The following is a 27,841-nucleotide window of genomic DNA, read 5'->3' as shown; positions in this document are numbered from 1 at the left end:
CTGAGCCAAAATCAAGTTGGACATTTGAGCCACCCTGGTGCTCCCCCCACCCTGACTTTTTCTAACATTTTTTCCCCCCGATCTAAGGTCTATTAAGGGTTTATCAATTACACTGATGTTTTCAAGGGAATGACTTCCCACTTCATTTTCTTAATTGCACATTTTCTATTTCATTGACTTTTGCTCTTTGTATCTTATTGTTTTTTGAATTTGCTATCCTTTCCCAGTTTGACATAAAACTTAGATCACTTCATCCTTTCTTTTGGAACATGTGAATTTAAAGTAGTATTTATTTAAGTATTACTTTACCTGCATGTCACAGGTTTTGATATGGCTATCTTTTTTTCTAATTACGTTTGTGATTTCTTCTGTGCCATTTAGAACTGCACTGCTTGCTTTTTAAAGTTAGGAACTTTCCAGTTTTCTTTTTCCTAACTTAATTCCACTATGTTCAGAGAACATTATTCTAATTTTTTCTTGAAAAACTTTGAGGCTTGGTGGTCAGCTATGACCAGTTTTGGTAAATGCTTCTGGTGTAGTTGAAGAGAGTATGTATAATGTCAGTTTAGAGTGCAGTGTTCTGTATGTCATTAGGTTTGTTAATGTTGAGCTGTTAGATCAGCTTCGAAATAAATGTATTTAAATAGTTTAAAAATTCCACAGCATTCAGGAATCTCATTTCATTCTATTCTTCCCTATTCCAAATGTTCTACTTGGACTTTTGACAGCAAGAACTTTATCTGCTCCGCCTCTCAGCCTTTGAGCAGCAGGGGTAGTGAGCAGGGGAATGCTACGCAGACAGTAAGGAAAGAGCGCTCTCAAGGCAGCCAGTGCGTCTCCTTGCCCTGTTCCACCACTCAGTCACAGGTCCCCCAGTGCCTTGGAAAAAAGCTGGAAGCAGAGGCTGGCTCTGTCTCGCTGAGAGCCAGAAACAAGCATGGAAACTAAGGAGATGTGTGCTAAGTCTTGAGCCTCAGAAGGAAATGAATATCAAAGTCTGTGATAAAATGTTTCAAGCACTACCTCTTTACTTATAGAAGTCTCTCCCATATTAAGTTCTGGCCACTACAGGCAGGAGTGAGGTTCTGTTTCAGGAAGATATTTTACCAGATAAAGGGCACCACCCCAGCCTCCCAAACAGCTTTGATACATCCGCAAGACTTTTCCCAAGGGACCTATCCACAAAGGAACCATCAATGCTCTCTTGGCACAACAGTGTGTTTGTGTAGATGAACAGATGGTAGGGGCAGGGGTGACAAGGATCATGTGACCAGAGTGCCTAGATATCTAGATATTGACAAAATCAAGTCTCCAGTTTAAAGGAAAAATTATTTTTATAAAATCAGAAACAGGTTTTATTTCAATCCTGTTAGGGTGTGAGAGGGAAGGAAAACAAAAAATGGAGGGGTCTCTTTATACACATAAGGCATCAGGATCAACTACAAGGAATAATACCCATTTCCACCCCTCCCCCAACTCCTGTGTGCGGTCCAAGACCAGCTGAGAATAGATGGAACAGGAATTAAGACACTGTTGGCACAGTAACATGGCCAACGCACCAAAAGATGGAGAGAGAAGAGAATCTCCCAGGGAGCAAGGCCCTGGGCCTCAGCTGCTTCCTCAGTGGAGGGGGAATGAGAAACTTTGGCTCAGCAGGAAGGCAGTTGGCAAAAATAAGGGATATCTTAGCTGGACTCTCCAGATCACAAACTAAGGGCTGAAGGAGGTCCAGACGTCTATCTGGTCCATGTTGTTCTCTGCTTTCTCCAAGACCTCTTCTCTTCAGGCTTGAGACTGAGAGCTGACCTGATTCTCCTCTTCATTTTTGGAAGGCAGGGGAATAAGTGCTTATTCTACCCTTTCTACATCTAGGCTACTCAATTGCTACTTTCTTGGTTCTAAAGAGACAGAAGCCAACTAACAAGGCCGGCTCTCTCGGTGAAAGTCGGCTTGAAAGAGCCCTCATGTTGGCAAAACTGTCTCTGCAAAGGTTTCTCTGAGCTTGCCGCTTGCAGACAGCCCCCCGCCTCCTGGCCCAACTTGTTTGGAGGCACCTTCATTTGTGTAAGATGTGGACAGAAAATACTTTGTCTCTCTCTAGACTTGACTAGTAATCCCATCTGTGATTGGAGATGGGGATGAGAGAGAGCAAGCAGGTGTTGGCAGGGGGAAGGACTAGAGGAAAGCAAGACAGTTTACACCACGTTACAGATTCAAGCCAATGGAGTGTGAAGAGTTATCTAGAGCTCCAAAGACAGAAGGGGGACTCTCTGACACAATATGAACAAGCTGGAAATGTTTTAGTGTCAACCCTGTAATTCCCATAGACCAATAGGGAATGTGTCCAAAAAAAAGGAGACTTCAGTGAAGAAGCAGAGTCCAGTCCTCCATCTTAAATCTGAATAATGCGTTCATTCAGCTAATACCACTTCAAGTACAATTATGAAGACAGATGGAGCTACAGGAACTCACACTAAAGCAAAGAACGGGATCGAGTAGCCTATCATCTTGATCCCAGGCACCTCCCCTTTAAGTCACCCAGAAAATCTCTCCAAGGACTGGAATTCAAGGTGAGGTCCACTGCTGTCTCTCCTCCCCCAGTACAATACCCTCCCAGGACAGCCTGATGAATTAAGACGTCTGTTAAAGTTTTAATACGAGGGATGTAAAAAAGAGAAAAGCACTGAGATTTGGAAAAGCTAGCAGCTGGAGCCAGAAACAAGGTTAGGGTCCTTGTGGCATCCGGAACTGGGGGCGGAAGAACAGAAAGGGAACGGAAAGAGGAGGTGGGGTCCTGTTGTCCTTTGGCTTTCTCTATCCCCTGCTTCCCATTCCTCCCCACAGTTCATGCAGCTATTGGCCTGCTAGAGGGGATGTAATGCCCAGACCAACTTTTTATTAAGCTTATGCAGCTAACAGACTTGTAAACAGTGCCAATTGACAAAGTTTTGCTGAGTATTACAGCTTGTGTCCACTAAACACACCTCTCTCTGACATTAAAAACAAAAGACCAAAGTAAACAAATACTGAGAGAGAGGATGAAGAGACACATCTTGAGTCTTCCAGGAAGGCAAAATAAAAAACCGCCACCTGGCTTGGTCCCAGGCGCTCAGCATGCCTACAGTGCTGCTGCCACCACCCTGCCTCCCCTCCCCGCCAGTGGCTGGTGGAGGTGGGGGAGAAGGGCCATCTCGGGCATGCTGCAGACACAGCATTTGCTGGTGTGGACACCCTCCTGGAGCTGTGGTGGCAGACTGCTGTGTCAGGAGCCCATCTCCTGGGAGGAGTGGAGGGAGCCCAGGTCCTGGAGGCGGCCTGAGATGGCAGCCCACACTCCTCAAGCGGGGTCACCTTGCCCCTCTTCTCCAGTGCAGTTCAGCGTTGAGGTTGTCTATTCCCGGTCGGCGGTAAAACCTGAGCTGTTTTCCTCGCAGGTTCCCCCTCCTGTCCCCAACTTGGGGGAGCAGTGGAAGGGGGCGGGGGAGGATCACTGAGGGGGCAGGGGGATACCCCGGGGATCGGTGACCTGGCCCTCTTGCAGGTTCTTCACCAGTTGTGCAAGCCAGCGTTTCGTGGTGGTGTCGTCTTTTAGCACCTGGGCGAAGGTCGTGTCCTTCAGCTGGTCAGGGAGGCACTGCCTGAGCGCTTCACGTGCCCTACATCAGAGACAAACAAGCCAACCGGGGAGACCAGCAAATAAACCCACATTTGGGGGACAGAGAAGAAGTTCTGTCTTAGATACACACACAATGAATCCTGGGAATATGCAGTTCAGTCAAGGTATCTTAATCCATTAAAATTCCTTAAAACTTGTATTAGGCATGGGCTCAGAGGTCTCCAGGATCTGTCGTCTGTGAATATTTTCAGAATGATGCCTCAATGTGGAATTTCATGACAAAGCAAAATGGAATGAAGTGGTGCAAGAGTTCACCTGAATTCCAACTGCTTTCGGATTCATTACAGTAAATACTGTCAATACGCTCATGACAGAAATAGATGGGTTATGGTAAATGAAACATTTCTAAAGTCAGTGCATGAACAGGGGAGATGACTTGACTCATTACGATAAATGAATGAACTTTAATTCTGAACAGTATAAACTTGTGTCTTTCCAAAAACTGCTTCAGTTTCTTTATTTCTTTCCCCCCTCCCCCTTTTTTTTTTTAAAGTAAGCTCTACACCCAATGTGGGGCTTGAATGCAGGACTCTGAGACCGAGAGTTGCATGCTCTACTGACCAAGCCAGCCAGGCGCCCCTGCTTCAGCTTCATAGTTAAAAGGTTTAATAAAAGGTGAGAAGTAAAACAAAACAATGGTGGCAACATTATCAGATGAACTTTTAAATGTATCATTTTCTTTAAAAGATAATCAGAGGAAAATCAAATCTGAAAACCTTAAACAGGTAAACGGTAATGATTTATAAAGCTGTTTTAAATAAAGTTACGGCTTTTGTTCAGTCTGGTTTCTTTATACAAGTAGAATTTTAAATAAACATATTTTCAAACTGATGGGAACAGGAACCACTGAAGAACAGGACAAAATGGTTGAAGAAATAGCTAGGGCTTGAATAACCTCAGTGGGAGAAGGCTGCGTTCACATTAAATCGAGTTATCCCCATTCCTAGGAACACAGAAATTGCCCCATTATGTGGTTTAGCAGAACCTGAGCAAGTGGCTTTCAGCATGAATTATGGATTTACAAAGCAAAAGGTCAAACATTTCTAAAATGCATCATATCTACAATGTATGATTTCTGACAGAAAGATTATGAACACAGGCAGATAAAATAATTAGTTCAAGGACTTTACAGGAATCAAAGAGAAAACTGAAAATGTAATTCAAGAGTCCTCTGGGCTCCATTCCTTTCTTAAGAGATCTTTGAAAATATACTTCTCTTTCTGACCACCTGAAGCAGCAATAGAAAGCTCAAACCACAGGAATAATGTATCATAAGGTTTGCTGGAAACTGACTAGATTCTCTGAAATTTTAGAGGAGGGTACAGAGTTACAGTGGGGAGACAAAACTGATTTTTTTTTTTTCCAAAGTAAGCTCTACGCCCAATGTGGGGCTTGAACTCGTGACCCTGAGATCAAGAGCTGCATGCTTTACCAACTGAGCCAGTCAAGCACCCCCAAAACTCTGATGAATTTTTAAGTTTTTATTTATTTATTCTGAGAGTGAGCGAGCATACAAGCAGGTGAGAGGCAGAGAGGAGACAGAATCTCAAGCAGGCTCCCCACCATCAGCGTAGAACCTGATGTGAAGCTTGAACTCATGAACTGTGAGATCATGACCTGAGCTGAGATCAAGAGTCGGACGTTTAACCGATTGAGCCACCCAGGCGCCCCTATTTTATTTCAAAGTTTATTTATATGAGACAGAGAGACAGAGAGAGAGAGAGAGAGATGGGGGAGGGGCAGAGAGAGAGAAAGAGAGAATGAATCCCAATCCCAAGCAGGCTCTGCACAGTCAGTGCTGAGCCTGACGTGGGGCTCAAACTCATGAACCATGAGATCATGACCTGAGCTGAAACCAAGAATCAGACGCTTAACTGACTTAGTCACCCAGGCACCCCCTCTGATGGATTTTTAAATTCAGCACTTCAGATTTGAAAAGGATTTAATTAAGTTCTGTCTGACTTAAAGTTATATCCCTTGCCTACCCTAAAGATATTAAGAGCTATGCCATGAGACAGGGCAACCATTCACCAGAGTATTTCCCCAAAGTCCCATAAATCCTGTAAATGTTTAGTTACCTGGGATTATCTGAGAGTCGAAGGTAACATCTCACTACATGCTTCAGCAGACGGGCAGAAGGCTCTTTGGATAGCTGCAGGACCATCTTACCCTATTTTCCCCCAAAATGGTGTGGGGTAGGAAAAAACACACAAAATACAAAATAATTCTAGTTGACATCAGAGATCAGATATTTCAAGAATCATTATATAAGGTTCCAGGATGCTGTTCAGTGTCAACTGCAAAAGGGACTAAGCTGTGTAATCAGAAGTAACCGTAAGGGGGATAGAGATAGATGAAAGAACTCACCAAAATCATGGCAACATGGGAGAAACGCTCATATGTCTGACATATATATGCCAAACCTGTGTCATCTAAAAGGATCTTCTGGAGGATGAACGTGGCAACCTGGAGTAAAACAAAATTAAAGAGTCTAAAACGTTGCTCAGATTTGTCTTCCAAATGTTGATTCATCTCCCGGGAATAATTGTGAATCAGAAAATTAAGCAGAGACCCTGACATTATGTACAACTTACTCCCCAAGATAGGCATAGTTAAAAAAGATTCATAATAAACATTACCATATTGAATACTATGTGCCAGAGTTTTTCCTATAGGCATAACGTGCCTCGTCTTATTTTCACAATAAACCTGTGAGGTAGGTCCTACTGTTATTCACATCTTATATAAAAGGGCAGGTCTGGGTAACTAACAATTTCTTAAAAATATAGATATATGGGGGCACCTGAGTGGCTCAGTCAGTTAAGTATCTGAACTCTTGGTTTGGGCCAAGGTCATGATCTCACAATTTGTGAGTTTGAGCCCTGTATCGGGCTCTGCACTGGCAGTGCAGAGCCTGCTTAGGATCCTCTCTCTCCCTCTCTCTGCCCCTCCCCTGCTCACGCACACTCTCTCTCAAAATAAATAAATTTTAAAAAATGTAGATACTTTTCCAGTTATTTAGCATGTACTATGTGCCAGGCATAACTGCTAATCAATAACTTGTCAGGTTAAGGTCCCAAGTGACAAAGCCACTAAGTTGTAGAGTTGAGATCCAAACCTAGTTTGAAAACCTAGTTTTCTTTTTTCCATGGGCCAAGAGGAATTTAGAAATTTAGCTGTGCCTTATCTCTTCTAAATGAGGTAAGTAAAACTTTTCCTACTACTTCTTAAAAAAAGTTTATTTTGAGAGAGAGCGAGAAAGAGAGTGCACACAAAAGGGAAAGGCAGAAAGAGAGAGAGAGAGAGAGAGAGAGAGAATCCCAAGTAGGCTCCATGCCTTCAGCACAGAGCCTGACTCGGGGCTCAAACTCACAATTGTTGAGACCATGACATGAGCCTAAATCAGATGTTTAATGACTGAGCCATGCAGGCGTCCTATTTACTTATTTTTTAAAGTAATCTCTACCCATAATGTGGGGTCCAAACCCATGACCCTGAGATCAAGAGCTGCATGCTCTTCCAACTGAGCCAGCCAAGCGCCCCTGTATTGCATGTTTAAAATAAAAAAAATTTTAAACCATTACATCTGCTTGCATCCAACCCAGCAATAAAATATTCATTGAATTAAATTAATTCGATGTGACTAAGCATACTTTAGGAGCTGAGGTTTGATGTTGCTAAAAATAGCAACATGGAAAAGTAGCCTTGAGAAAAATCACATGACATGAAATTTAAAAAGTAGTACATTATTGGGGCGCCTGGGTGGCTCAGTTGGTTAAGCGGCTGACTTCGGCTCAGGTCATGATCTCGCGGTCCGTGAGTTCAAGCCCCGCGTTGGGCTCTGTGCTGACAGCTTAGAGCCTGGAGCCTGTTTCGGATTCTGTGTCTCCCTCTCTCTGACCCTCCCCCGTTCATGCTCTGTCTCTCTCTGTCTCAAAAATAAATAAACGTTAAAAAAAAAAAAAAAAAAAGTAGTACATTATTAAAGGGAAAGAAGAATAGATGTGAAAGGCATAAGTGATATTGCTGAGGGAAAAGACTAGAACAACTTAAGGAGAAAACTATATAAAAACTAACAAGAAACACGAGGAGTATGTTCTTCCAGAAAAAAATTGATACAAAATCATCAAATGAAGTTAAAAATAATAAAAGAAGCTTACAGACATCCACACAGAAAAGGCAAGTTCACCAACAAAAGGATTAACTTACACTGCTGGCCCAAGATTTCACTGTACATTCAATATCAGAAGACAACAGGGCTATGGCAACATACTTCTGATAGGGAGAGATAAGAATTTTATACCCAATCGGGGGCTGTCATTCATGGTTAAAGTGCAAAGTAAGCAAAAGCCCAAGGCATATATACACTTGAGTATGCAGAAAAAAATGTCTGGAATAGGGGCGCCTGGGTGGCGCAGTCGGTTAAGCGTCCGACTTCAGCCAGGTCACGATCTCGCAGTCCGTGAGTTCGAGCCCCGCGTCGGGCTCTGGGCTGATGGCTCAGAGCCTGGAGCCTGTTTCCGATTCTGTGTCTCCCTCTCTCTCTGCCCCTCCCCCGTTCATGCTCTGTCCCTCTCTGTCCCAAAAATAAATAAACGTTGGAAAAAAAAAAAAATGTCTGGAATATACATTTAAAAAAAAATTTTTTTATGTTTATTTATTTTTGAGGGGTGGGGAGGGGCAGAGAGAGATGGAGACACAGAATCCGAAGCAGGTTCCAGGCTCCGAGCACAGCTCACTCATGAGCCACAAGATCATGACCTGAACTGAAGCTGAATGCTTAACTGACTGAGCCACCCAGGTACCCCTGGAATTATATACATTTGTGGTGAGAAGTGGGTTCAGAGAAAACTGAAAAATTCAGTGTTTAACTTTATATTCTTCTGAAGGGCTTGGTAAAAAAAAAAAAAACATATATATACATACATATATATATATTTATATATATATGTATACATATATATGGATTTTTTTGTTTGTTTTGTTGGTTTTTTTTTTTTTTTTTGAGAGAGTGCACGCACACAAGAGAGCAAGTTGGGGAGAGGGGCAGAGGGAGAGAGGGAGAGAGGGAGAGAGGGAGAGAGAAAGAGAGAGAGAATCCTAAACAGGCTCTACGCTGAGCATGGAGCCCAACTTGGGAGCTTGATCCCATGACCCTGGGATCATGACCTGAGCTGAAATCAAGAGCCTGATGCTCAATTGGCTGAGCCACCCAGGTGCCCCAGGTCTGGATTTTTAAATGATCATTTTATAACAATTTTTATCCAAGAGAGAAAATATATTCATATAAGTTTCAAAAAGCCTGAAGGGAGGCAGAAAATGATCCCAGAACCATAAAGTAGTCCAAGAGCCAACAAAATATAAAATCTAAGTTGAAAAGCACATACCGTTTTAGAAAGTTCACTTCCAGATTCCATAATGCGCAAACACAAAGGGATGATTTCTGTTGTCAATAAAAAGTTGATTACTTCCTGCTCATCTGTTTTCACTAGGGCCCCTAAAGAAAATATGGACAAAATTATTTCAGAGTGAATGTTTTTAATTAAAATTAACTTTGGAATGAATGTTCATTCAACTAGTTGTGGAACTTAAATAACAGAGAGAAGATACATTGTGGTTCATTCACGTCAGAGAATCAGATTCATACTGATGTTTAAAAACAAAAAAAGGGAAGAGAAAGCAGAGGTTGACTGTTATCAGTCAGCATCTGAAAGATCAGGTACCAGGTTTGGTCCATCACATAGTGAGCAGCAGTTCAGCCATCTAAATCATTTTTCTATCATTCTTGGCTACACAATGACATCACCATCTACTTTCCATTTACTTTAGGAGGGGCAGACAGAGATATATATATATAGGGTACTCAGAAGTACCAAACTTTTTGTTTTTTATCTTTTTAAAGTTTATTTATTTGAGAGACAAAGAGAGAAAGAATCCCAAGCAGGCTCCGCACTGTCAGTGCAGAGCCTGATGTGCAGGCTCGAACTTAGGAACCATGAGATAGTGACCTGAGCCAAAGTTGGATGCTTAACCAACTGAGCCACCCAGGTGCCTTAGAAGTACCAGAAGTATACTTCCTGTTCCACGGTTTATAATCGTAGGAATATGAACACAAATTGAAGATAAAAACAGTAACAAACAAAACAAAGTCTGTACAACCAATGTTCTTATTGGGGCGCCTGGGTGGCTCAGTCAGTTAAGTGTCTGACTCTCGGTTTCATGAGTTCAAGCCCCTCATTGGGCTCTGTGCTACCAGTGTGGAGCATGCTTGGGGTTGTCTCTCCCTCCCTCTGCCCCTCCCCGCCTCAAAATAAATAAATAAACTTAAAACAAAAAAGTTTATTAAAAAAATCAATGTTCTTACGGTTTGATCAGTACATGAGCAAAAACTATGAGAAAAAGATACTGAAGGGTGAGTTTAGAAAGAAATCATTTTCTTTTCTTTTTTTAGTAGGCTCCATACCCAACGTGGGGCATGGGGACTGAACTCACGACCCTGAGATCAAGAGTTGCATGCTTTACCGACTGAACCAGCCAGGCACCCCTGGAAAGAAACCTTGAATGTATTTACTTTTCACAAATCCAAAGACAGTTCTTTATTATCTGGGAGTCTGAGATCTGAAACAGCTAATGTATTATTTTCCTGAGCAAAACATATTTTAGACACATCTCCCATAGTAAATATATGTGGAAACATTAACTGTAGCATGCAAAAATTCAACTAGGTGAAGCAGAAGACAAACATCTGCAGTTATGGGAGAACAGCTCAAAAGTTAGAAAAGAGAAACAAACAAAACACAACACCAGCTCAAATTCTTACCCCTGTAATAATACTCTTTGTTGACTGCAGTTCTTGTTCTTTACTCTCCCTACAATTCCAATAAATGTTTCTACATATATGCTAAATTTAATCCCAAATGTTGGGCTTCATACCCTTATTAACAACACACAGAATGGTACTTGATAAGAACCATTATATGACTTATTTACTTATTATTTAACAAATATTTATTATTATTTGTTATTATATCCTCATTTATTAGTGAAAACAGACTCAACCTCAAAGACAAAAAACAAACAACTGGTGAACAAAAGTTATAAAAGACAAAACAAAACACCGAAGTTAAGATCGCTATTATGAATGAGCATTTCAGGCTTGTAAGACAACCCTAATAACTTACCAATAACTCCAAGACTGGTTAGCCGAAGATACTCAAAGGGACGCGTTTTGCTGACAGTGTGCAAAAAGGGGTACAAAAAAAGTGGGATGTGTGCTGCAAGAAATGCTGACCTGAAAGAAAAAGATAATCACATTCAGAGCCCAGACTCAATTTCTAAGGATTGTGAACATTCAATTTCCAGGCAGTTCATTCTGTAAGGTCTATAACATTGCCTAACCAAGAAACCTCTAGAAAAGGGTCAACGGTCATTAGTCTAGACCAATGGTTCTCAGTTGGGATGATTTTGCCCACCAGGGCACATGTGGCAATGTCTGGAGATAATTTTGGTTGTCACAACTGAGGGGGGTGCTAGTGGCATTCAGTGGGCAGAGGCCAGGGATGCTGCCAAACATCCAACAGAGCACAGGACAGCCCCCTTTCACTCCCCTCCTCCCACCACAAAACCTAGCTCAAAATGGCAATGTCAAGGTTAAAAAAAAAAACCTAGTCTAGATCAATGGTTAAGAGAATACACCATTTTCCCTGTAATCAGTATCAAGTACCTGAAAAACTGATAAAATATCCAATTGCAGATTTAAAAAAGTAGGTCATAAAATGCTATTAAGTGCCCGAGAAATTCTCCTAGATGCCTTCCCTCACCTATTCACAGGTACAGTCACACAAAACCTTATAAACCGAGACAGGAAAACAAAGGAGCCATTATCAGGTGTATCTGCTATGTTTAAATGCACACTGTTCTTTTTTTTGTTAGAGCATTTCAGATACACTAGATATTCTAAAAACATTGTAATCTGAAGCTAATATGTCAGGCAACTAATGTGGAACCAATCCATTACTTTATATTATTTATAGTTACACCTTATGGGAGAGCAAACATGCTAAATTTTTAACACAGTACTCTTGCATTTTTCTTAAGTGCTTAAAAATAATTTTCATGGTAACTTCTCTAGAGTTCTAAACATCAGAGTCAACCTAGCACTCAGATTTCATAAGGAAACTTGAGAAAAAGAGGAAAGACTTCAATAAGATGTCATTAAGTGCCTCAGAGCCATAAAAGTCACAAAGCAGATACCTGAACAGGATTTTCCTTTTCCTGTCAGATGTAGCATGCCAATTCTAATCTTTTACAAGGCTGCCTAGAATCCTTGGTTAAGAAAGTTTCTGAAGCCAAATCTAGGTTCAGTGGGGAAAAATGCTGGGTTCAAATATTTACTGAACTCCTGCTAAATGCCATGCACTGTGCCTCATATATGACACAGAGATGTCTACCATGGGTTAAGGGGGGCGAAGTATCTACATACCTGACTTTTCTTGAGATGTGAACGCCACTCCTTTATTTTTATTTTTTTTATTTGAGAGAGAGAGAGAGAGAGAGAGAGAGCGTGCATGCACTCGAGTGGGGGTGAGGGGCAGTGGGAGAGAGAATCTTAAGCAGGCTCCACACTCAGCACAGAGCCTGATGTGGGGCTTGATCCCACAACCTTGGGATCATGACCTTAGCCGAAATCAAGAGTTGGACACTCAACCGACTAAGCCACCCAGGCGCCCCTATTTTATTTTTAAATAAACTTTACTTCTAACGTGGGGTTCAAACTTACGACCCTGAGATCAAGAGCCACATGCTCTACCAGGCGCCCCATGAATGCCATTCCTTTAAAATTCAGTGTTATAAATGAGTAAAAAGTAAATGAGACAACGGATTATTATTCAGCCTTAAAAAGGAAGAAAATTCTGACATATACTACAATGTAGACGTTATGCTAAATGAAGTAAGCCAATTACAAAAAGACTAATACTGAATGATTCCACTTAAATGAGATACTCAGAGTAGTCAAAATCATACAGACAGAAAGTAGAAAGATGGTTCCCAGAGGCTATGGGAATGGGGGGTTATGGTTTAATGCGTAAAGTTTCAGTTTTACAAGATGAAAAGAGTAATGGAGATGGATGGTGGTGGTGGTTGCAAATTATAAAGGTATTCTTATTACTGAACTCTATGCTTAAAAATAGTTGAAATGGTAAGCTTATGTTATGTATACTTTACTGCAATTTTAAAAAGGCAAAAAAAAAAAAATTATAAAAGAACATGTTAAACAATACTATACTGTTACTACATGAAAACTTAGTGAATTAGAGACCAGAAATTCTTCAGGAAAAGCAAAGCAAATGAGAATCCTAGAGATCCACACCCACACACATGCACCCCACTGCATGCCTCTTCCTCTCATTCATAAAAAGACCATATTCAATACAACCTCCATCAACAGACACATCAAAGGACTGACCTGGTTTCCGGGTGTGATGCCACACATTGCAGTAATGCCAGAGCATTGCAAACTCTGTTAGATTGGTGTGCTGTCAAGGTGGGTGGGTTGATGGATGGATAAATATTTACAATTTCCTAAAAAATGGAAACCAGCAGCAGATGAATAAAGAACTTATTACAAAATGAATTCCCATGGTATTAAAGCAAAAACCCTAAAAACTCCCACAACTTAAAAAAAAAATTTTTTTTAACATTTATTTTTGAGAGACAGAGCGTGAGCGGGAAAGGGGCAGACAGAGATGGAGAACAGAATCCAAAGCAGGCTCCAGGCTCTCAGCTGCCAGCACAGAGCCCGATGCAGGGCTCGAACTCACGAACTGTGATATCATGACCTGAGCCGAAGTCGGACACTTAACCGACTGAGCCACCCAGGTCCCCCAAAACTCCCACAACTTTTGATTCCACATATCCTGTAAGAACTGAACTATCAAAGTGGGAGCAGAAATAAACAATGCTATCTTTTCATCCCAAAGATACCTGAGACTATGAGACATTTCTACATAGGTTTCTAGAAGATTTGTCTGGAGGCAACTGTGGTCACCTACACTTCCCTCTTTATATCCAGCATCTGTTGAGGCCTTCACTTGAGGGGCTCTTATATTTATAATCCTCCATTTTGTCAGTACCCTGTTTTAAGTTATAGTGATAACTGGCCAGATAGCAAGTGTCAGTAGATCAACCACAGTGACTCATTAAGAAGTCTAAATTTGGTCAGGTAGCAACTGCAAAAAGGGAGAGATAAGAACGTGGGATGGGGCACCTGGGTGGCTCAGTTGGTTAATCGACCAACTTCAGCTCGGGTCATGATCTCGCAGTTTTTGAGTTCGAGCCCCGCATCGGGCTCTGGGCTGACAACTCTGAGCCTGGAGCCTACTTCAGGTTCTATGTCTCCCCCTCTCTCTACCCCTCCCCTGCTCATGCTCTGTGTCTCTCTGTCTCTCAGTAATAAATAAACGTTAAAAAAAAAAAAAAAAAAAAGAACGCGGGTATACACATGGAGATATGTTCAAACAGCAGTGAACATATGTACTCTGTCAAAAGGTGATGATATGCTGTATACAATTCCTTTTTATTTTTTTAATTGTAAAACTTTTATAGGAAAAGTTCCTGAGAGAAAGATTAGTTTTGGGGATTAAGAACACACTTATTGTGGGGCACCTGGGTGGCTCAATTGGTTGAGCATCTGACTTTGGCTCAAGTCATGACATCTTGTGGTTTGTGAGTTCGAGTTCCACGTTCGGCTCTGTGCTGACAGTTCGGAGCCGGGAGCCTGCTTGGAATTCTGTGTCTCTCTCTGTCTCTGCCCCTCCCCTGCTTGCAATCTGTCTCTCCCAAAAATGAATAAACATTAAAAAAAAAAAAAAAAAAAGAATACACTTATTGTGATAAGCAATGAGTAATGTACAGAATTGTTGAATAACTGAATTGTAATACTGTATACCCGAAACTAATATAACACTGTATGTATGTTAATTATACATTAAAAAAAGGAAAGATTAGTTTCTTGGTTACATGATATAGGAGATGAATGCAAATTTACTTAATAGGCTTGAAAAACTAATCTAATTATTAGGAATTTTGGACAATACTTTCAAGGATGATTATTCCATTATCTTGGTATTGTAAGATTATACCATATCAATTTATTTCCCACCAATGATCATTATAGTCAGAACCAAATTTTGGTTACTTACCCTTTAATGTACAAGTGTACCTACCTCTAATCCTATAGCTATCATATCTTTATCTTTTTTTTTTTTTTAAAGCAGAGGCTTTATTTATTTATTTTTTTAATTTTTTTTTTTTTCAACGTTTATTTTTTATTTTTGGGACAGAGAGAGACACAGCATGAACGGGGGAGGGGCAGAGAGAGAGGGAGACACAGAATCGGAAACAGGCTCCAGGCTCTGAGCCATCAGCCCAGAGCCTGACGCGGGGCTCGAACTCACGGACCGCGAGATCGTGACCTGGCTGAAGTCGGACGCTTAACCGACTGCGCCACCCAGGCGCCCCTATTTTTTTTTTTTTAATTTTTTTTTTTTCAACGTTTATTTATTTTTGGGACAGAGAGAGACAGAGCATGAACGGGGGAGGGGCAGCGAGAGAGGGAGACACAGAATCAGAATTGGAAACAGGCTCCAGGCTCTGAGCCATCAGCCCAGAGCCCGACGCGGGGCTCGAACTCACGGACCGCGAGATCGTGACCTGGCTGAAGTCGGACGCTTAACCGACTGCGCCACCCAGGCGCCCCCATATCTTTATCTTAATATTTCCTTTTGCCAGAATATACCCTGCAGTTCTTATACTTTACTTTCTACCTTTTTTTTTCTGTCACGTAGAAGTGTCTTGTAGTATTCCTAAAGCTGTGTTTTTCAAAGTGTAGTTCTCAGACTACCTGCATCAGAATCACCTGAAGCAGGGCAGGTGCTTTCTAAAAAAAAGATTTTTAATCTGAGACCAAATAAATCTTTTGGGTAAGACCCAAGAATCTGCATTTTAACAAGCACCCTAGACTTTTCTAAAACAGATTCTTACAAATGCTAACATTTAAAGAACTATTCTACCAAAGTCTTCGAAATCATTTGAGCAGACAGAGAGAGAAGCATGATAAACAGGAATGACCTGCAACTCACTGGTATGTACCCACCTGTAAAAGTGCTGCAATAGTACCAAATGAATGCCACAGCATGGGTGCAAGGTCAGGAACAGATTCTCGCTTCTTACTCAGCTCCAGCAAAGCATTTTCCCTTGTCTCAGGACTGGACAGCTCATTGATCCACTGATAGATTTTTTCTCTGTCTACTTGAGCCAGTGCAGTAGGCACAGGCTTCAAGTGGAAAAAACAAAGTAAACATGTTTTGTTAGAGTCAAACCAAGTTTTACTCTGCTTTAGAGGGAATGTGTTTTTTATAAATACCAGGGGAGCTTTTCTATATCCGTACACTTGATGTAAATAAATTCAATCTCTCAAAATCTAAAACACACACACACCTTTCAATAATTTCATGTTTAGAAATTTATCCAAGAGGTATACCTGGGCTGTACTGAGGACATACCAGGATGTTTACTGTTGCACTGTTATAAAAGCAGAAAACTTGAAATTGTAAAAATCTATCAACTAGGAACTGTTAGCTACCTACGGGTACATGTTTATTTGTAATACTATGTAGGTCTTTAAATAAATAGCTTTACATGTGTTGATACTAAATAAAACCAAAAAAACAAAGCGTACAGAAGAGTATAGACCCTTCCACTTATATACATAAATATATATTTACATACAACATTTCTAGAATGACACATAAGAAACTTAACAGTAACAATAAAAAAAAAAATAAGAAGCTTAACAGTAATTACTGCCAAGGTTGGAATCTACATGGGAAATTTACTTTTCCTTGTAAACAATAAAATCTTCTGCATAGTTTACTTTTCTTAAGCATATATCTATAATAGTTTATTTGATTTTATTATTTTGATATATTTTTAAAATGCTGATTTATTTTGAGAGAGAGAGAGAAGGAGGAGGAAAGAGAGAATCCTAAGCAGGCTCCGCGCTGTCAGTGTAGAGTCTGATGCGGGGCTCAATCTCATGAACCACAAGATCGTGACCTGAGCTGAAATCGAGAGTTGGGACACTTAACCAACTGAGCCACTCAGGTGCCCCTGTAAGTTTTTGAAAGGAAAAAAGTTACACCCTCCTCACCCACTTCTGGTCCTTCCCCCATTAATTCTGGCATCCCCTTCCACAGAGCAGAAAACATACGTAATTTGGAAAAGCCCCCCTTCTAATGATTCTTATACATACTCTACCTCTACCCCTTTGAGAATCATCCATTACTTACTCACATAGGGGCAAGACGGACAACATTCTTTTATTATTGTACTAAAGCATCACAACGTTCAAAAAAATTTGAGCATTTCTATAATTCTCCACACCTGTTAAACAGCCTGTGCCCTCGGTTAACTCCCTTAATTATTCTTCTTTGGAAAATATGATAGAGTAGAAAAATGATTACCATTGCTATTTTTAGCTCTAAAGTCCTAACAGATTCAAGATTTCGATCCCTATGCCCAGTATTTTCTCACTTAGTTACCCCAACCAGGGGAATTATTGGGTAGATGGGGGGCAGGAGGGATACGCAAAAAAAAAAAAAAAAAAAAAAAAAAAAAAAAAAAAAAAAGAAAGAAAACGAAAGAGGATTAACCTGCTCAATTCACCCAAGTATGAACTTGCATATTCCAGTGCCTTCCTGAACTGCATTACACAGCTTCCCATGGTATTTATATGTTCCCACCACAGCTTAGTGTGATAGAATGACCTACCCATCGTACAGATGGAAAGATGAGGCACAGAAAGGACAACTGTCTTTGTTGAAGAACAAAAGTCTAAGATAGACTTTGAGGTGCACTCACAATCACTGTACCCAAGCTGAACAGTCTTCTATAAATGGAAGCTTGATTATAAGCTTTTATCTTAATGTTTATCATGTCACTTGCTTGACAGAATGAACCACAAAGTGTTCTGCTAAATGGACTGAAATACCATGCAGCTTAAGTCTTCTTTAAGTGCCTCAATCTGTTGAAAGGTATTTTGTAACTCCCATCAGTGGTGGTCCTCAAGGAAGCCCAGGCTCCCACAGCAGCAATATGAAGAAGTAACAGGGTAGTCCTACCCCCCCCCCCCCGCCCCAATAGCAAAAGCAGTATTGTCCAAGCACTTGCCCTTTCCAGGCTACTACAGATAGGCCCTCAACTTAAAAAATTATTTTTGGAAATGTAATTCCCACCAGGAAGACAGGGTATGTTTATTTATAGAGTATTATATCACCTTAAAAAGCTCTGTGGAAACAAGGGCTAAAATTTTAGCTTTGAGTTTCCTGCCCACAGTCTCCTGGATGACCCACAACCCAATAACTAAAGGGGTCTCAGAGATACTCATTGCTCCATTAATAGAGTATCTATACTGATTAGTCTTTACTCATTCAACTCCCCCTAAAGTCCTGTTGCCCCAAACCACTAAGCTCCATTGCCCCCAGTACAGCCAGTTTGCAACCTGTATCTGGAACTCCTATGCCTCATGCTGCCCCAGGGAGCTCTGGGTGTAGAACAGCAGGATGCACTTGTAGCCACCGATCAGCATATCATGGCTTCTGAACACCAGGCCCCACCCCCACATATTCTATTTCCAGAGCTGGCCTAACTTCAGCAAGGAGATGGTGTCCTTGGAGCGATGCTAACACTCTAGAGGGCCTGGTGCCTAGTTGGGTATCTAACGTCATGGCCACCTGCTGCCAGCAATACTCCAACTTTTAAGGCTACTTGTGGGAGCTGCAGCCTCTGTGGGGCTTTGGTTCTAAAGAGAGCTAGGGATATCAGGTGGGTGGTAATGTCCTCTCAGGCACTAGCTTGGACCTATGGGCTCTGCAGCCATTCTAGCAAAGGGAAGGCAGTGAGGGCAGTTTGGTGCCAGGAAATACTTGGGATAGGAACCCTCTTTTTCATCACCCCCAGTGAATTTTGCCTACAATTTAACAGGAGTTAGTTTAACCCTACTGAATACCTATTTGTTATGGGATGAATACAATTATTTCTTTAAAACAAAAATTTTTTTAAACATTTATTTATTATTGAAAGACAGAGAGAGAGAGTGTGAGCAGGGGAGGGGCAGAGAGAGAGGGACACAGAATCTGAAGCAGGCTCCAGGCTCTGAGCTGTCTGCACAGAGCCCGAGGCGGGGCTTGAACTCACAAACTGCGAGATCATGACCTGAGCTGACGTCGGACGCTTACCAACTGAGCCACCCGGGCGCCCCTGAATACAATTATTTCTTAAAACAAAAATGGGAGCTAACACACATAGTGCTTACTCTGTCAGACACTGTCCTAAACAAATACTTGTCACTACTCTCATTTTATAGAGGAGGAAACACTGTTATTTTGCCAAAGCCAAAATCTGAATCCAGGCAGCCTGGCAACAGAGTCCATACTCTTTGCTTTGCTAATGCTGTTTCTCACCTGACTGAAAGATTAGGTCTGATCTAAAGACGACTTTCAAAGGGCACCTGAGTGGCTCAGTTGGTTAGGTGTCTGACTTTGGCTCAGGTTATAATCTCACGGCTCCTGAGTTCAAGTCCCGCGTCAGGTTCTATGCTGATACCTCGGAGCCTGGAGCGTACTTCGGATTCCATGTCTCCCTCTCTCTCTGCCCCTCCCCTGCTCGCGCGCTCCCTCTCTCTCTCTCACTCAAAAATAGATAAACATTAAAAAAATAATAAAGATGATGCTCAAAACAGCTTTGTCCTGTGACCTGGACAATAGAGACAGGGAACATATATATAAAAAGCTCAGACAAAAACTTAAAATGTTACTGCTGTTAGTTCAGCCGAATCTGAAAAACAATCAGCACCATGAACAATACCCAATACTGTCGATGTGAAGGGATATTCTCGACTTAATTGAGACTACAAAGCACATGATAATCATCAACAAAATATTTTTTTTAAATGTTATTTAAGTAAGTTCTATGCCCAATGTGAGGCTTGAACTCACAACCCAGAGGTCAAGAGTCTCATATTCTACCAACTGAGCCAGCCAGGCACCTCGATAATCATCATTTTAATGAGAAAGTCAGTGAGATAGTTGGACCTAATTCCCTATGTCAAATCATGGTTCTCATAGGAATAATCTAGCTAGTGATAGCCACTTCACTCTCACACACACACCTTCACCACACACATCAACAGGTAATTTTATAACACATGCAGAAGTTTATTGTGGAGAATAAAAGGGAAAATATTTTTACATTTTGATTTACATATTGATATACGTACAGGTGACTTGAATGTGGGTTTGAACTACACAGGTCACTCATACATGGACTCTTTTCAGTAACTACAGTACTGTAAATGTATTTTCCCTTCCTTATGACTGTCTTAACGTTTTCTTTTCTCTATTATAAGAATGTAGTATATAATATACATAACATACAAAATATGTGTGGATCAACTGTTATCAGTAAGGCTAACAGTTAAGAGCAGACTATTAAGAATTCAGTTTTGGGGGAATCAAAAGTTTTATGCAGATTTCCAACTGTGCATGGGGGAGGTTGGCATCCCTAACCCCTACCCTGTTCAAGGGTCATCTGTATTAATATTACCAGATAACTGACAAAATCCTCTGGACATTATCCTTGAATAAAACTCCAAAGCACAATTCTAGCATTTCAGTAGATCTTGATGGAAATAAAACCCCAATATGTATCTTACCCTCTTTCTAAATCCCAAGGATCATTTAGGCACACCTTTCACAAAAATATTAGAATCTGAAAATTCATGTCTTTCTAAGAGTGTGGGAAGTGAAAGAGGGGTGGGGTAGATAAGGAAAGAGACAGAACCGTACTGAACGTTAAAAAAATTTTTTTCAATGTTTATTTTTAAAAGACAGAGTGTGAGTGGGGAAGGGTACGGGGAGACATGGAATCCAAAGCAGTCTCCAGGCTCTGAGCCGTCAGCACAGAGCCCAATGCGGGACTGGAACTCAAGAGCTGTGAGATCATGACCTGAGCCCAAGTCTGATGCTCAACTGACTGAGCCACCCAGGTGCCCCTGTACTGGACATTTTTTAAAACATGGTTTCATTTACTGAACAGAACATGGTTATTATCCTCATTTTACAACTGATGAAAGTATGAGTAAAGGATGGTAGGTTTCCTCTTCCTGCCATTCTCTATTTAAACATCACCGCTAAAGATTCTTAAAGCAATTGCTATAATTCTTTTATAATTTACTAATCCATTTCTGAGGCTGTGGATGATATAGAACTCAATCTAGGAGCATACACTGTCCAGTGGTAGATAAGCACATTCATCCATAACTTCTCTACTGGAGACTACTTTAAACACATTAAAAGTAATAGCAGAATACTGCCACAAGAATTGAACACTTTTTTCTTAAAGTTTACGTATTTTTGAGTGGGGGGGGGAGAGAAAGAGAGAGTGGGAGGCACAGAGGCACGGGGTGGGGGGCAGAGGATCAGAAGCAGGCTCTGTGCTGACAGCAGTGAGCCCAATGTGGGGCTTGAACTCACAAACCGTGAGATCATGACCTGAGCTGAAGGACCTGAACTGAAGCCAGCTACTTAACCAGGTCAACACTTCTTGGATCACGTGAAATCTATGGATCTTTTCCTCAGGAAAACATGCAATTGCAAATTGTTTTGCACATTATTTCTTCTACACAAAATTTACACACAATTTAAAAGAATTCATAGACCCCATGTAACCTATGCATGGATCCAGAATTAAGAACTTGTTTATCAAGTGAAAGAATAGAAAAGACCCCAATTTACATGTAACTACACAAGCACAATAAGTGGAATCCACACTGCACTGGAAGCCAGAAATGGCTTCAAAATACAGTTTCGCCATTTCTATAATTGTGTGACCTAGTATAAGTCATTTACTTTGGCAAGCCTTAATTTTATCATTGGTAAAATAAGGGAACAATTACCATAAAGTCCCAGGCAGCTCTCAAATCTTGGAAATTACTTTATTTAGTTCTTAGTTATTGCTGAGAGACTAATCTAAGAGCTCTTTTAAAAAGTTAATTTTATTGAGGTTAATTTGCATAAAGTTTTAAGTGGACCCATTTTAAGTGTATGTTTCAATGACTTTTTTTTTTTTTGGTTTTTTTTTTAACGTTTATTTATTTTTGAGACAGAGCATGAACGGGGGAGGGTCAGAGAGAGGGAGGCACAGAATCTGAAACAGGCTCCAGGCTCTGAGCTGTCAGCACAGAGCCCAATGCGGGGCTCGAACCCACGCACCGCAAGACCATGACCTGAGCTGAAGTCGGCCGCTTAACCGACTGAGCCACCCAGGTGCCCCATGTTTCAATGACTTTTGAGAACTTTATATACCTGAGTAACCACCACCACAATCAAGATCTAGACCTCTTCTTTAGGAGTACCTGGGTGGCCCTGACAGCTCAGAGCCTGGAGACTGCTTTGGATTCTGTGTCTCCATCTCTCTCTGCCCTCCCCTGCTCATGCTCTGTCTCTGTCTCAAAAATAAACATTATATATATACATATAGACAGACTTCTTCCACCATCCCCAAAAGTTCTCTGGTACTTCTTTCAGTAAACCACACACCCAGTCTTAGGCAATCACAGATAGGCATTCTGCCACTATAGAATAGGGTTGCCTTTTCTAGAAATTATAGAGGAGGTAACATATATTGAACATAAACATACTTTGTTTTTTTTAACACGCTTTTTTAAAAGTTTATTTATTTTGAGACAGAGAGAGAAAGAGAGCGCACGCGCGCGCACACACACACACACACACACACACACACACACACACACACACACGAGCAGGGGAGGGGCGGAGAGAGAATCCCAAGCAGGCTCTGCATTGTCAGCACAGAGCTCAACAGGGGCTCGAACTCACAAACGGAGAGATCATAACCTGAGATGAAATCCAGAGTTGGCCGTTTAACCACCTGAGCCACCCAGGCACCCCAAAACATAGTATGTTTATACCAATGTACCAGTCACTGAGGATTACCTCAGAATTCAAAGAGGAAACAGGTTCAGGGAGGTTTAGCAGCCTCAAATTCACACTGTGAGTGTATGCTGGAATTAAATTCAAACTGTAGTCTACTTCTTTATACAATCAGTAAGCCCTACCCTAGTCTGTAGGATTGAAATCACAATGATCCTTCCAAGTTGAAGAAATTATTTTTTAAGAACTCAATACAGAACTTTGAGTTTAACATTCTATTCTAATACAGGTCATTAATAGTTGGACTTGGATAAACAGTGGGCTCAATTACAGAAACCAGAAAGTCATTTATGAGAAGTATGATTTGGACTATTAGTTATCATCCTCAACACTTACTTCCAAGATTAGAAATCATATAGAACTGTACATTTTTAGGTATAACCTCCTTAAAGTTAGTGGTCCTTTCAACAGATCAGTTTAAAAAATGTTTATATTACCAAAATTTAGGAGAGAATCACCCTCCTCTCTTCTGTTTAATGGTTTGGATATGAAAAATGTATTTCAAGTAAATTTCTCCTTTCAACAAAGCTTAACAAGGCAAGACACTTACCAAAGTCAGTCATCAATGGCTAAACTCTTAAGTGTCACACAGGGTACTGATAGTTCGTCATCTATCTCTGAAAGATCTTAACTCCACGTGAAAAGGAGAAAGAGATTTCGGACTTCAAAAAAAAAAAAAAAAAAAAAAAAAAAAAGACCCACGTTATCCTTAAGTGGGAGCAAAAAAAGACTTTCCCCCCTCATCAGTTAAAAAATTGGTATTGATGGCTTTTTAAAACAGGAAATAACCAAACCTCTCAATATAACTTTATATTCAAGAGCCAAAGTACCTGTTGGTTTTGCTACCAGTAACTATGGGACAGTGAATAAAGAAAAATGTCACAAGATTGAAAGAGATTATTTTCCTAAATCTGGAGATGACTTAACATGTGGCTTTGGTGTCTGCATAATGATGATACTCCAAGAAAACACACTTTCTAAATAGTGCCAAAGGAAATATTAAATTAGCTTAATTATCTTCATATTTTTAGAAGGGCCAGGATGTTCTTCAAAACACCCCTTTAAAAATTGAAGTGAATAAGCAAAGAGAAGTTAGGCAATTTGCTTAAAACTTCAACAGGAGACATGGGAGGAGACAGCATTTAAATCAGATCCCTCAGAGTGCACAATGTTCCTTTTACTTGCCAGAACAGGAGAGCACCTGGGAATCCAGCACAGCTTCAACAAAAAGATGTAAACTGACTGATGATGCTACTGGTTACGTGGAAAGTGAGGGTAAAAACATGGGTTTAAGGATACTAAGACCACCAGTGGAAATTAGTGGAGAAATTTTTTAAAAAATTCATACCCAATGCATCTCTCAAATAAAGGCTTACCTTTGGCTATTTTAGATCACTAGCGGAACAGTCATTAAAGACCCACAATATGTGAAAATCTGTAGTTCTACTAATCTGAAACAACCTCCAAGGTCCACAACAAGGTGATTTGTTACTTTGCTGAGGCAGGAATTATAGTCCCAAGGCTGAAGTCTGGGAGCAAGTCACTTAACCAATGAGTGTATCTGGCCAACAACTGAGCACTTTGTTATTCGCATTTCATCTTTAGAATAATCCTGTGTGGCATTTCTGTCCCTATTTCACAGATGTGAGAAAGAAATTTATATTTTATGGTGGCAATAATGACAATGTTAAAATGTATTCTGTGAAGTATGACAAGAATATACCATACTGTACATTTCTAGCATAATACACTACTGAAGACTCAAAATTTAAGATACTTTCCAAATTATCTCAATTCTTCCCTCTAGTGAATAAAATCCTGCATTCACATGTGATCACATTCTCCTTTGATAGTACTATCTCCCTAGCTGAACTAATGCTTTACCTGTTATTTTAAAAAAGAGATAAAGGCATACACAGGTATAGGTTTTCATCATTCAGCAAAAAAAATTTTCTCAATGGGCTTAAAGGTAGTGTTGCATTAAACTCTTCTCAATTTCCAGTAATATACACCATGACTATCCCTTTACATATATTAGAATAATACAGGCAGTTTAGCCTAAGAGAAGGCATGAAAGATTGGGAAAGAGGTGGTTGAACTTTTCTATGCTTCAGTTTCCGCAGTAACCAAACAGTCTAGTGAATGAGTGGTACAAAGCAACTTGTCAGAACTTTTGTGTGATTCCCAATAGCATAACAGATGAAAATGTATCTAAAAGCTCAGATTTTTTTTTAATTAAAAATTTTTAAATTAAATTTAAATTTATTAACTTATTTAAAAATTTTATCTTTTGAGAGACTGAGCATGAGCAGTGGAGGGGCAGAGAGAGGGAGACACAGAATCGAAACAGGCTTCAGGCTCCAAGCTGTCAGCACAGAGCCCAATGTGTGGCTCAAACTCACAAAAATATGGGGTTCAGACCCACAAATGTGAGATCATGACCTTAGCCGAAGTCGGATGCTCAACCAACTGAGCCACCCAGGAGCCCCTAAAAGCTCAGATTTTAAATCAATGTAAAGCAATGTAACTTATTTGAAGAAACATATATTTAGTGTCTATTATAAGTAATGAATCACAACCTTAATCATTGTTCAAAAGATGCATTAGGGGATAAGTGAAAATAAAAGGAAGTGAATAGGTACAGAGTTTGGATGGTCATAGATAAAAGAGCAGTTTGGTACCAAAGCCTGGAGAAGACACAATCAGATTGTGGGAAATGGACAAGCCAAACTTACAAGAATCCCCTGGGTAACCTGTCCCTCCCCTACTAGCAGCAACCTTATCTTCTGACTTGCTTCTTCCCAAATTACATGTGTAATTTAGGAGAAGAAACAAAAAAGCTGAGGAAATTGCAATCACTTAATAGAAAGATGTAATGCAGAGAGTGGATACTCTGAGTAGTTACAAATGCTTAGAAACACGGTGAGAGGAGGCAGAGATGTCACTGGCCCCAGAAGTGACAATGTTTTCTATAGCTGAGTCACATTCAGCATACTTTTTCACTTTTTATATTTATTTATTTATTTAAAAAAAATTTTTTAATGTTTATTTTTGAGCCAGAGAGAGACAGAGCATGAATGGGGGAGGGTCAGAGAGAGGGAGACACAGAATCTGAAACAGGCTCCAGGCTCTGAGCTGTCAGCACAGAGCCCGACGCAGGGCTCAAACTCACCGACCGCGAGATCATGACCTGAGCTGAAGTTGGCCGCTCAACCGACTGAGCCACCCAGGCACCCCTCACTTTTTATATTTAAAGTTAAAGCAATTTTTTTTTTTTTTTTTTTGCTCTCTATTTAGTACTTATGTCATTTTGCCTGATAATGCACTTTCAGTGTATTATCATCTTAAGTCACTTCACCCTAGTGGAACAAAAAAGGTACAACTGGTATTCAGAAGAGTGTGCTCAAATCATATGATCTCATTTCCCCATTATGGCTATGTGCTCTCAGTAGTCACCTCCCTCATCTATACTCTTTCATTCATTTAAGCATTTGAGACCAAACTTTGTGCTAGGAACTGTCTTGGTACTTGGGGTAACCATGTAAACAAGATCCATAGGATCTCTGTCCTTGCCCTCAAGAAGTAGACAGTCAACAAACAGGTAAATTAATACAAAAATTACAAATTGAGATAAACGCTGAGAAGGATATTTTAAGAGAGAAAAGTTAGGGGTTACAAAACCTCTTTAAAGAGAGTGATCAAGAGAAGGCTACTCTGGGGAGATTTAGGCAGAGACCCAAGGAAGACGAGCCAGTTACACCCACCGGCTGTGTGTGTGTGTGTGTGTGTGTGTGTGTGTGTGCGCGCGCGCGCAATGGGGGGTGGTACATGGTAAGAGCATCCCTAGAGAATCAGAAACTGCAAGTGAAGTAGAAAAGTGCAGGTATAAGAAGGGGCAGGCGGCCAACGCAGCTGGAGCCTACGGAGCAAATGACATAAGACCAGACCGCAAACGTAAGGACCGTATCGTATAGGGAGGGCCTCATAGGCCACAGCAAAGAGTCTGGATTTTATCTAAACGCAACGGAAAGTCCAAGAACTACTTCAGACAGGTGAATTACACGATCCGTTTTTCTTATTAAAAGATCGCCCTGGTTAAATGAGATGTGTGAGAAAGGTTTTAAGGGCAGAAAACCGTCAGACGTAATAGGTGTTCACTTCTCCCGGTCCCGGATTTTCCACCTGTAAAACAAGTGGTGTGAGCTAGAAGCCATTTCTTTCCCGCTGCGAAGTGCCCAGGCAGCGAGCGAGTTCCGAGAGCAAGGGCCGTGTCAGATTGACCACGGAATTCCCCCTCATCCCCGCCGACTCCCAGCACGCAACCGGCACCCTGAGACTGTTGGTCAGCGCAATGAATCAATGAATGGCCTGCCCCGGCCGCGAGGGAGGCGCTCCGGCGCGGGACCAGGCCCCGGGGCCGGAAAAGAACGCGATACGCGGCGCAGGAGGCTGCGAGAGCCGACCGGAAAGGAAAGTAGGGGCCGGCTCCACCAGAGTGAAGGCGCCAAGAGGGAAGGGCCCGGGCCTCGCAGACTTAGGTCAGGAGGAGCTGGGACACCGGGCCCGACACGGGGACCTGGGAGAGGAGGCCGAAAAGCCGGGCTAAGGACGGGGTCTGGGCCCAGGCCGGAACGCCCAGCCACTCACCGCAGCCGTCGCCAGGCTGTGCATGTTGAGAGCGGCCGCCGCTCTTCTCCCACTGCCGGACGCTCCTGACCCGCGTCCCCGCTTCAGTGACTCTGCCGCCAAAGATGAAGAGCCGCCGCAGCCGCCATCCGCCTCCGGCTCGCTCCGCCCCCTTCGCAGCCCTGTGACCCTTCACCCCTGACCCCGCCCACACACCTCTTCCCGCCTCCTGGCTCTTGATGGAGTTAATAGTCCCAAAGTCTGTCCTTTGCCCCTTAAGATTCTTGGCCAGAAGGACGTCCGCCACCTACTAGTCCCGGCATCCTCTGGCTTCGAGCAGGTATCCCCAGAGAGGAGCGTGAACTCTGACTGTCCTCCGGAGGCCAGGGAAGGGCGGGAAAAGCCTGGCCTTCTCGGAGGACAAGCAGTGCGCATGCCCAACTGGGCTGTGTAGGAGGGGAAATGACGG

General features: G+C 41.5%; 1 protein-coding gene across 3 annotated transcripts; it reads right to left on the bottom strand.

Moving 5' to 3' along the window:
• Positions 1–1,315: 1,315 nt before the first annotated feature.
• Positions 1,316–27,841, bottom strand: CNOT9 (CCR4-NOT transcription complex subunit 9). 3 transcript variants are annotated; one of them, XM_045481247.1, is made up of 8 exons: positions 27,394–27,841; positions 15,831–16,010; positions 13,143–13,258; positions 10,858–10,967; positions 9,064–9,173; positions 6,044–6,142; positions 5,755–5,846; positions 1,316–3,656 (listed from the first exon to the last, which is right to left on the bottom strand). In XM_045481247.1, the coding sequence occupies exons 1-8, from the start codon at positions 27,415–27,417 to the stop codon at positions 3,488–3,490; spliced, it is 900 nt and encodes a 299-aa protein (XP_045337203.1). In that variant the 5' UTR covers positions 27,418–27,841; the 3' UTR covers positions 1,316–3,487. The 3 variants fall into 3 exon arrangements, with proteins under 3 accessions (XP_045337203.1, XP_045337201.1, XP_045337202.1); XM_045481245.1 differs by having other exon boundaries at positions 27,589–27,822; XM_045481246.1 differs by having other exon boundaries at positions 3,549–4,619; positions 27,589–27,823.

Source organism: Leopardus geoffroyi, chromosome C1 (assembly GCF_018350155.1).
Source record: "Leopardus geoffroyi isolate Oge1 chromosome C1, O.geoffroyi_Oge1_pat1.0, whole genome shotgun sequence".
Lineage (NCBI taxonomy): Eukaryota > Metazoa > Chordata > Mammalia > Carnivora > Felidae > Leopardus > Leopardus geoffroyi.
Note: the sequence above shows the minus strand (reverse complement) of the source record. Positions and strands in the feature narration are given on the sequence as shown.